This window comes from Vidua macroura, chromosome Z (assembly GCF_024509145.1).
Source record: "Vidua macroura isolate BioBank_ID:100142 chromosome Z, ASM2450914v1, whole genome shotgun sequence".
Taxonomy (NCBI): Eukaryota; Metazoa; Chordata; class Aves; order Passeriformes; family Viduidae; genus Vidua; species Vidua macroura.
This window is the reverse complement of record NC_071611.1, coordinates 33399384-33410044: the sequence shown is the minus strand read 5'-3', so window position 1 is coordinate 33410044 and position 10661 is coordinate 33399384. Positions and strand designations below refer to the sequence as shown.

The 10661-nt window shown below is 51.1% G+C and overlaps 3 protein-coding genes across 4 annotated transcripts in view; all 3 read right to left on the bottom strand.

Moving 5' to 3' along the window:
- Positions 1–918: 918 nt before the first annotated feature.
- Positions 919–2281, bottom strand: MCIDAS (multiciliate differentiation and DNA synthesis associated cell cycle protein). Its single transcript, XM_054004394.1, has 3 exons — positions 2081–2281; positions 1844–1954; positions 919–1404 (listed from the first exon to the last, which is right to left on the bottom strand). The coding sequence occupies exons 1-3, from the start codon at positions 2279–2281 to the stop codon at positions 919–921; spliced, it is 798 nt and encodes a 265-aa protein (XP_053860369.1).
- A 3253-nt stretch (positions 2282–5534) lies between these two features.
- Positions 5535–7262, bottom strand: CCNO (cyclin O). Its single transcript, XM_054003986.1, is given in 5 exon segments — positions 5535–6309; positions 6455–6640; positions 6718–7017; positions 7019–7077; positions 7166–7262. Coding segments are annotated over 5 exon segments (1128 nt in total). The 3' UTR covers positions 5535–5823.
- Positions 7263–7853: 591 nt separating this feature from the next.
- The window catches only part of DHX29 (DExH-box helicase 29), a 29046-nt gene continuing 26238 nt past the window's right edge, over positions 7854–10661 (bottom strand). For both annotated transcript variants that reach the window (XM_054003104.1, XM_054003106.1), the window contains one exon: positions 7854–10075. In XM_054003104.1, coding sequence (XP_053859079.1) covers positions 10020–10075 — 56 coding nt within the window. In that variant the 3' untranslated portion in view covers positions 7854–10019. The remainder of the gene's footprint in view (positions 10076–10661) is intronic.

Below are 10661 nucleotides of genomic sequence, written 5' to 3'. Positions count from 1 at the left end.
ATTATTAGTGGCTCAGTTTTCAAACTAGTGGGTGAAATGAAATGTTTCTCAGTGACACTCACAGAAGCATCATCAGACACAGAGATACACACTGATAAAAAGTGTTTGGTATGCAACATGGTTATGGTGTTAGGCTATAAACATATTTCTAGCAGCACGCTGTATACATCTCCTTTAATTTGTTATTCTTTACATTTCTCTTTACAGAAGTTAGTACCGCTAACAAATGTTAAAAGTAGCATGTTTTATTTTAAAACTTTCTATCCCTATTCTGTCAGAGATGCTTTCTGCTATCTCTGCTACAATTAAAGTAAATATGCATACCTGATGCAAAATCAAGTTTACCATAAATCTGTACAAATAAAATGGCAATTTTAAGCACCATTTAATGATCATAATGAGAACAAATATACACATACAGTTGCACACATGAACGACACAAGTGCACTTTGTAAACATTGTGTGTGTAAAATTCCACGATGGAGCAGCTGCATAGTGTTTAACCACCTGGGATGATCACTCTGCTTTCACACTTGCCAGTTCCATCCATTGTCCTGTCAGCTACACTTGTCTTCTCAGCTGACTAGAAACCTCTTGATAAAACAGGGCAGATCATCGTTTAATTTCTACTTTCATTAGCAAGCTACTGATAGCAAGCTGCCGGGCCAGGAGCCACGGCGGCACGGCGTACGAAGCCTGAGGCGCAGGACCCTCGCTGAGGCACGGTGGCCTCTTGCAGCGCTCAGTCACGTCGCTTCTCCGGCAGCGGTGGGGGAAAGCGAGAATACCCCTCCTCCAAGAGAAAACGGGGAGCGTGCCGACGGGTAGGGTGCGCTTCCAGGCTCACGCTGCAGAGGCCCCGCTCCGTCCAGGTGCGGGACAGGTGCCAGGACACAGGTGCCCGGAGCCGCGGGGGTCTCAGCGCGGCACCCATCGGAAGCGGTGCCCGCCGGCAGCGGTGCGGAGAGTGAAGGCGTTTCCCTGCGGGAAGGCCAGGGTGCGGATGGCGCCCGCCTCCCCCAGCGCCGCCCGCAGGCTGCCGCCCCCCTCCAGCTCCCTGCCGACCGGGCACGGGGCGGCGCAGCCGGTGCGCAGCCCGCGGAAGGTGCCGTGCAGGCGCGGGCCCGGCCGCGGGCGCTTGGCTGTGGGGCTGCCTCCTGGGCTGCCCCCGGGGCTGCCCCCCGACCTGTCCCCCAGGCTTCGCAAGGCGGCGCGACACTTCTCCGACACGGCCCGCAGTATGGCGTCCACGCCCTCCGCATCCTCCAGGCCGGTCCCGGCCGGGGCTGCGGCGGCGGCAGCAGCGGCGGGAGGAGGAGGTAAAGGATGAAGAGGAGGAAGAGGAGGAAGAGGAGGAAGAGGAGGAGGGACTGTCCCTTCGGCGCTTTGCGGGAGCATCAGCGTCTGCCGGCGAGAAGGAGCGCGAGTTCCGAGATCTGCACGGCACAGCCCCGTCCTGTTCCGCACCACAATGTGCTCCACTGCTCCATCCCACACCGCATGGCCCCCTCCCACACCTCACTGCCCTGCCCCGAACCGTACCACGCTGACCACCCATCCCCCCACTGCCCTGCTCCACCCCACACTGCTTTACCCCACACCACGTACCAATCCACGTTGCCCTGCCCGCACCGTCCGCCCCACACCACCCTGTCCTGCACCACACGACTCCCACAACCCCACGCTGCACAATCCCATTCCACATCTCCCCCCCACCCAGGCCCTGTCCCACCCCGTGCTGCCTCACCCTGCACCCTATTCCCCCCTGCTCCTGACGTCACACTGTCCTCCAGGGATAAGCTGGGCCGTGGGGCAGCCAGGCCAGATGGTGAGCAGCACTCACATCAAGGACAGCGGCCAGCTGCCTGGCCTGACTTGCCAGCTCCTTCAGCTGCACGTTGCTCTCCCGCAGTGTCCCCAGCTCTTCCTGCCTCTGTGTGAGGGTCTCCTGCAGCTGCAAAGGACAAATGGGGAAAGGGGTGGTTGAGACAGCCACATCGTCCAGGAGCCTGCCCTGCAGTTGCCTCAACAGGATGCGACAGAACACAGCACAGGCTGGGGAGGGCTTCGGGGTCCCTACCTGGCTATTTGCTTCCACGGCATCTCCCAATGCTTTCTGGTGCTGGTCTGCCAGGTCCCTCCAGCATGGCTCAGGGGAAGACAGGTTCTGTGGGGGAACCTGCACCAGCATACTGCTCTGCAGCTGCGGAGTGCAGGGGCCAAAAGCCACCTCCTCACCAAGTGAGAAATCACAGTCAGTACTGTCCAGTGTTGGTGGCATTAAGGCGGATACATCTGGAAGAAATAGCCACAAGTGTTAAGTGGAGGTATTAATGTCTGTTCCCCCCAACCCCAGCATACCATTCTGGTTCTAAACATCCCTCTGGACATGTCCCTCTGAAATGCTTTTACTCTACTGTGAGAGCTGTGCACCCTGAATGTGTTTGGATTTAATTTGTCTCCTGTGGGAGAAAGCTCAGTGACAGCTTAGGTCTCTAAGGAAGTAAGCAGGAACACACTACCTCACAGACTGTCCCATGGTGGGACAAACATGCAGTGAGTGGGCATCCAAAATTCCAAAAGCAAAGCAAAAAAAAAGAGACCAAATGCAGCATGACTGCAGATGTGCACACACAGGTGCATTTGGCTCAGGTAAGGAAAAATATCTACTTGCCAGGTATAAAATCACCAACAGTATCCCTGAATTCCTGGAAATCAAACTCCGGCCCATCCTGGAAGCAGGGACCCTGGCAGGGGTGAAGGAATGATCCAGTGAGCAGGGGCCAGGGCTCAGACCTGCCCACGCCACTGCCCACACTGTTCCAACAGTGTCTGCCACCTGTGCTCGGCACCTTATCACCGTTCCAGCACCCCCAGGCACCATCCCTTTGCCACTTGCAACCCATCTGACACATGGGACAAGATGCTGTTCTCTGCTGTGCCCATTTCACAGGTGGGAAACCTGAGGCTAGGGAAGTTGCCAGCATCCATCTGCTTGAGAGAGCTACCCTTTCAGGGGCCAAGTGCAGCCTAGGCTGCTCTGAACAGTAAGTTTACCTGCTGCAGGGTCACAGGGCCAGCTGGGGTGGTGGGAAGGATGGGGGGAGTGGCTGCCAAATCCTGCCAGTTGATGGTGCTGAGCACTGGGGACAGTCAGAGACAAAGGTGAGTAGCACAGGCAGGGGTGGACATAGCGAATGGAGCATGGCAAAATGAGAAGCACGGCTGGGAAGTATCTTCGATGTGCATGGCCAGGGAATGCAAGGCTGGGAAACAGTGTGCAAAGGCACCAGGGAGGATACAGTGGGGTTCATGGAGAGGGGTGATGGCCGGGGGAACACGGTGGAGGGTAAGGTGGGGGTGTCAAGACTGGGGAGCACGGGGGGGACACCAGAGGGGCGCAGAAGGAGGAACGGGGAAGGGTACACGCCTGGGGGTTAAGGCTGTCCGCCGCAGGCTGACTCACCCAGGGCGGGCGCGGCGGCGGCCGGCGAGACGCCGCTGCGGCGCGGACGGGGCGGGGGATCTCGGGGGCTCAGGGCGGCCGGGGCCGTCCACGCCGTACCCGCGCCGGGCCGTGCCGGCTTCTTGGCTAGGCGGGCGGGCGGGCCCTGGACTGTGTTGGGGCAGATGCTGCCGAAGGCTCGGCGGCGGCCACCCTTCTCCATGCTGGCGCCGCGGCCCCGGCCTCGGCCTCGGCTCCAGCTCCGGTGCCGGCGGGCGCCCTCCGCCCCGCGTCCCTCTCGGCGCCGCCCCGCGTGCAGGGGCGCGGGGGGCCACGGCCATGGCGGGGCTGCCCGCCCGCCTTCACTTCTCCGAGGCGCCGAAACCTCCCGCCACCTCCCCGAGCCGCGCCGCCAGCTCCCGCGCCCGCGGAACCCTGCCCCGCGCCTGTGGAGCCTGGGCGGGCCGAGGGGGCTGCCCCGGAGGGAAACTGGAGGATAGGCGCTGCCGGCCCCGCCACCACGGCCGCCCGTCCGCCCAGTAACTCGGTGCCGCGCTCACCCCCGCGGGATTCTGCCGGGCAGAGCGGGCGTCAGCTTGGGGGCTGGGCTGGTTTTTATATTGGTATTTGTTAAATCTCTCTAAGCGGTAGGGTCCGTCTGCGTTGAAAGCCACGGGGGACGGGGAACGGGGGGGGGCGGGTGGGGGGTGTGCTATGTAGGAGAAAAAAACCTGTCCATGGCATCTTGAATGTACCAATCCGCTCACCGGAGAGGGTATCCTCGCATCGGCAGAGGGTCTCACCCGCTGCTACGGCATGTCCAGCTGAAAACACCGACGGGGTTGGCAGAGGTTGAGCTGCCCTTTATTCTCCCATGGTGGTCTTGTAGGTATTTTTTATAACAGCAGCATGGACAAGGTTTGCTCGTTCTGCCTCAACACCTGACGGCAGGCAGAACTTGGAGAGCCGCCCGGGTCCCCCCTGCGCTGAAAGGTGAGCACTCCTAGGGCAGCTCTAGGTGTCTATGAGGTCTTTTAACACTACTTTTGTGCACAGATACAAATGAAGAAAATGAAATATTTTACAACATTATGACTGTTTTCTGCCTCTGAATGTGCCAACCTGCTCAGGACTGTGCATCTGTATTACAGACATGCTAGAAAACTAAACAAACAAACAAACAAACAAACAAACCCAGCTGTTGTTATAATTCCACACTCTGTTTTCCTACACTCATGTCAGTGTATCTATTTTTGTTTCCTCCCCGAGCCATGACCAAGCCAGCGGGTGCCAGTTTGAAATGGGTGAAATAAAACCCCACAGACTGACTATAGAGCAAGGTACTTTTTAATTGCAGCGCTGGAGGTGAGGGGGGTTTCTTCACCTAACTCACCCACCCTTGTCAAGTGTTGTGGTTAATTTATACAGTAAGTATTGCTTAATATTAGACATCATTATAACATCATCATATATGCACAGGAACTGATTTACATAATGTTATCTCATGGTTATAAATTGTTCTTCTGTACTGTGGTTGTGCTTCCCCAATTTAGATGGTCTTGGAGGTCTTCTTTAATGAAGGCCTAAGGTGTTCCTCACATCAGAACTTTTCAGCTTCGTCATTTGAGCATGCACAGTTATGGTGTTCCTTGGTCTTTCTGGATCTAACTGGTCTAAATTATTCATTTTGTGGCTAATTTGCTTTACATTTTCTAATTACTAATTAGTACATCCTGCTGCTTCCCAGTATAGCTATACCTGTCTATTTTTGAAACTACTTGTCTGTTTTTGAAACTATTCACCTGGTGAGTTTCTGTTTATTTAAGCATTAAGCAACTAGTTAACCATATAGTGGTTATTACAGTGTATAGAAAGTTATGATTCGGGTTATATTGGTATCTTATAATGCAAGATAGAGAAGCATCTTGTAACTTTGACTCAAGTTATATAGGCATCACAGGGAATGACATTGTTGGGCATTCTTATTTTGTGGGGGATTGAGTGAACTGACAGGGTGAATTCGTTATGTGCCAATGTGTTTTCTCTCCCAGCTGTGTTGGCACACTGCCAGCAAATAAACGTATAGAGGTAACAAGCAGAAAAGAGTTTACTCAACATTTAGTTGGTCCTTACAAGGTTTTCTTTATGGACCACCCTCCAATTAAATAACACAGTATGTGAGATTCAGTAAATTATTTACATGCTGGACTTAAAAAAATACAGCAAAGGGACAGTGCAGATGATATGACACATAAAATAATTTGCAAAACGTCATCTAACTTTTAAGCTCCAATGACACTAAGGCTTAGTGGATCAGACTGCACCGACTCTGTGGAGCACAAACGCCGAGCCAGAGCCGTCTCCACCACCACCCGCTGTCAGCGGTCATCCCCAAGCCAGGGGCACTTCTGGGCCACCTCCGATGGAAGGAGGAGAGATAGGGACCGCCCGTTCAGAGACACCAGGAGCTGAAGCTGGTCCATGCAGTCCCGCAGGAGCTCTTCCGGGTAGCCGCTGATTCGCAGGTCCAGTGGGCTGCGGTGGTGCAGGAGCCGGTCCGCAAGCCCCAGGCTGCTGGCGGCCAGCAGAGAGGGCACGTATTTGGTGAAAGCATAGTCAGCCAGGCTGAGCTCCGCGACGCCCGCCGCCAGGCTCCGGGCGTCTGCCGCCTCCCCCGCGTCGGCCTCCCGAGCCTCCAGCCGCACCTGGCTGAAGTGCTCCAGGAAGAAGCTAACGGTGGGCGCTGCCAGGTCGAAGTCCAGGCGATGCAGGACGATGCACTCCAGATTGCGGAGCTGCTGGCGAGTGAAGGCATCGCAGCAGAGGGCGAGAAGCTCTTTCACGCTAGGAAGGTGCACCTCTACCTGCGGGTGGGGACAGGAGTGAGGACGTTTCCGCCGGGAAGCAGTGCGAGGGAGCTGGCGCGGAGCCCAGCCTGTGCGTGGCCCCCTCAGGCTGGCCTCAGCGGGCCGCCACCCCCGACGGCGGGGCAGCCGGGACCGCCCCTACCTGTTTGCAGGCGATGAGCAGTGCTGTTACTCCCAGGAGCTGGAAGCAGTCAGCGGCCACTGGGGTAGTGGCGAGAAAGCGGTCGAGGATGTTGACGGCCAGGCAGAGTGCCTCCAAGGAGAGCCCGAAATGCCGGTGCACGGGTATGAGCCAGCTAACCAGCTTGCAGCGCGCCTCCGCCGTCACCTACGGCACCGGCAGTGGGGATCAGGGAACCCCGGGCTCCCCCGCCCACTCCCCGCCGCCGGCCCCGCCGCCCCCACCTGCGGCTGCCGGGCGAGTGGCTCCCGCGGCTGGAAGCGGCTCTCCAGCCCCTTGCGGGAGCGGTACCAGCTCTCTCCGTAGTCGCGGAAAGCCTGCAGCTCCTGCGCGTTCTCTCCTGCCGCCGCCGTCGTCCCCGTCCCCAGGCACCGCCGCCGTGCCGGGCGCTGCGGGCAGCCCACGGGCCCCCGACGCTCCGGAGTGCCGCCGCATCGCCCGCTCGCCGCCGTCACCATGGGGTGGGCGGCCGTGCCAGCTCCGCTCTGGTCGCGGCGCTGGCTATTTGAGCGGAGTGGTGGCCGCCAAAGATGTCACCGCCCGCCTCCCGGGCACCCCGCCCCGCCCGTCCCGTCGTCTGGGCACTTAGGGGACCACCGTCTCCAAAACAAAATCCGAGCCACCGAAACGTCTGTCTCTTCTCTGCCGCTTGCCTTCGGGCCAGAGGCCGACCACGGCTTCCTCGCTCTGGCGCGGCACAGAGAGCAAACCAGACAGCAGCGCCGTAAACCCACGAGGCCAGCTGAAGCTGCTGCATCGATTTTGCCATTACTAACGCAGGCATCTCTCCAGCTCCTAGCAGTTCAACTCAGAACCTCATAAGCTTTAACAGCTACCTATCACTGCCCGTAAGTAACACTTCCAGGACAGGTCACCAGAAACAGCACAGGACAGCAGGAGAGAGAGCCAGGAATGCTGGAGCTCACGATGCAATCTGGGTCTCAGTTACACTTTCATCCACGGATTATTTATGTGATAGGACACTATTTTAAACAGCTGAATGCAGGGAAATTAAAACAGTCCTGCACTCCAACCACTCATTTATAGTGTGCTGTAGCTGTGGAAAGACCTACAGAAAGAAAACCTCTTCTGGGTTAAGCACTGGGAAAGATGGCAGTGGGAAACAAGAGCTTCAAGAAGCCAAGGGGGGGATACAGAAGCAAAAGAGGGGAGGAGATGAGAATTCTACAGGATTAATGGCAGGAGCAGGAACTCCTTTCCAAGGTGAGATCAGAGACCAGGAGAACATGCTACCTTTAATAAAAAGAAATAACACATTGCAGACCACAGTTGAGATTAAGATCCAGAGATACTGAATGGTCTTGTGTCTGACAAAAGCTTTGAGAAAAATAACACAGAGTTGTTATCAGAAGCCTTTAATAAATAAATAGAGCAAAAGAGAAAGTTCATCCACCCAAAAGAGTACAGGCACAAAAGTTGCTCATGTATACTGCAAAAGCAGAAAGCCAGTGTAGCATCTGGGGTTTTTGTTTTTTTTTTTTTTTTTTCTTAAGATAACAGTGCTTATCTGTACACCACAGTGTGAACTCCTTAATTTGTTTTACAGAAAACTGTTGCTCACACAGAAGATCGTGCAATTTCCCAGTTATTACAATATATCCCCTCACTTTATTTCAGTTATTTATTTAGAAGACTACAAAGCACAGCATGCTAAGAAACACAAAGAATAACTCTGAATTTCAACATTACCACTTATAAATGGAAAAAACCTCTTATTCATCACAGCTGAATAAGGGAGAAGAACTCAAACACAATTCACACTTTCCCTAGGATTTAACCATTTAAGACCAACAATTCATTTGCAAAATTCAAATCCAAAAGAAAGAGCAGCTTGCTAATTACTAAATTACTGAGATGTTTTTCTACATTTTGTTTCCAAAGGATACAAATAAAACTTCTCAACCAAAACAAATAAAACATCTCAACGAAAACAAAACCTAGGAAATTTGTTTAGGGTACAGATTTAGTTTATATCTTCAATGAATATAATTTGCAGGTTTTGATTTCAGTGAAGGAAAAGTTGAGATCTTAAGGTTTAAGATCAAAACTTCCTGTTCAAATGCTTCCTTGCATAAATGTGTTGTAAAAAACCTCCAAAAGTCACTTCCTGTCTCCTATGAAATCAGGACTACCACTACATTATCATAATGCATATAAAGAATAACAGATATGATCCCTGTTCCTTCAGAGCTGTTAGCAAACAGCTTTCCTCTTCCAGAACTGATGTAAGTTAACGTGCACAAGCTGGACAGCAATACCAGTTCCACTGTGATAATCTAAATGGATAGGTTCCATATATTTTGCATTTTTATGCATTCAATTTCCTGAGTGCCCTTTCTGCATGCGATTAATCTCTGCTGTATAAAATCTTAATTTTTCAGATTAAACAAAAGTTGTCATCTACACTGTGCTTCTCTGTCTGTGAAGACAGTTCCTATTCAACTGCAACTGTTTAATGGCAAATCCTCCCCACCAATATATTCCTTATTCTTGAAATCTAAGTTGGCAGTCTAAAATTGCACTTCATAATCAGAAATACTGTGGACAGGTAGAATGTCAGACCATCCAATTCATTAAGCTATTCAGTTAAGGATTATTCAGTATTACAGAAACAAGAAACAAAGGATCTCAGACATCCAGTCAATTGTGAGCAAGTAGGGTAGGAAAGAACTGCCACTGGAAGCTTCCACTAGGAGCTTCTCTGGTATTTCCTTGAAAAGGGTCAATGTGAATTCTGATCAATAAGAAGAGAAAAAACACATGATCATCTATTGAAGGGGGCCTGGAAAACTATGCAAAATTTAACATACAAAAAACGGAAAGCAAAATATAGTACAGTTGCAGGAATTGCAAGGATCAGGGTAAACAGGGAGGAACAAATGTGAGAAGAGGCACATCCTCTGTGGGAGGATGTGTACTGCTGGTCAGTACACATCTTGATGAGCACTCATTCACAGCAGTCCATACTATCATCTTATAGATGCTTATAGAGCATCTTCTCAATGTAAATCATACAGAAAAATTAATACTTCTGTAAGGTGTCTTGGTTTAATACTGTAAATTAACAGTTCAAAAAAAAAAAATCATCACTTAGGAAACCCATATAAGAAACATTTGTCTTCTGTTTGCATACATGGAATTCCACTCAACTGAGATTCAGGACTGAATCTTCAATCATCAGTACACACTGTACTGATAGTATGATTAGCATATTAAGTTTAAAAAGATAAACAGCTGTGAACAATTCCTATTTTGAAAAAACTGCTTGCAGTTATCATTCATACAGTCAAGACAAATGGCACCAAATATACGGTAAAGGCTAAACATATCCAATGCTCATCTTTAAACTGATAAAAAGAAAGGCTGATCCTATGCAAAATCATGCAGTCTATCCCCATCATGGCTGGTATCAACCACACTAAGAATTTAAATACTTCCAATTAATGTTGGTGTGTGTATTTCCCCTGCAATTACTGAAGCTCTGATTTGTTACTGATTTCTGATTTCAGTTACCACTTTCTGTTTTTATCAGCTCTTTGATGATGTATAAGACCTTGTCATCTAGAAAAGAAAAAAAAAAAAAAGTGTGTGAAAAAGAGCAAGCTTAAAAACTGATTCTCAAAATGCAAAAAATTGTAAGAGAAGTCTAGCTCTCAGCAACTTAAAATTTTAATGTTTTAAGCTATGCCAGAATCTAAAGCAAAACACGTGATTACCACCTGTCAAGCAAAAAGACATACAGTATGTACACAGTACATTATCATAAAATTATTTGATGAACTGCTAATGACCATTTCAGTATTCCACAAAAGAGACAGGGAAGGTTGTGGGTCAATTCCAGATACATCGGCATACAGGAACTGCCTTTCTTCCACACCTACAATATGCTCCTGAACATCCAGTGTCCAAATTTTAAATTGTGCTCTGCTATCCCTTACTTTTGTGAACCAACATGCTATTGGTTAACCCAGATTTTGAGACAACCTGCATAACACTTATAAATCATCCATGCCTAGAATTCTCCACACATAATCTCAATTCTACTTTGAGATGTTTGCCTCACCATTACTACCACTACCTTGAATGCTGTTACCAGGGATATCTTTAAAACGGCAGTTGTGCAGATCTTTGTACATCTGGAGCAAGC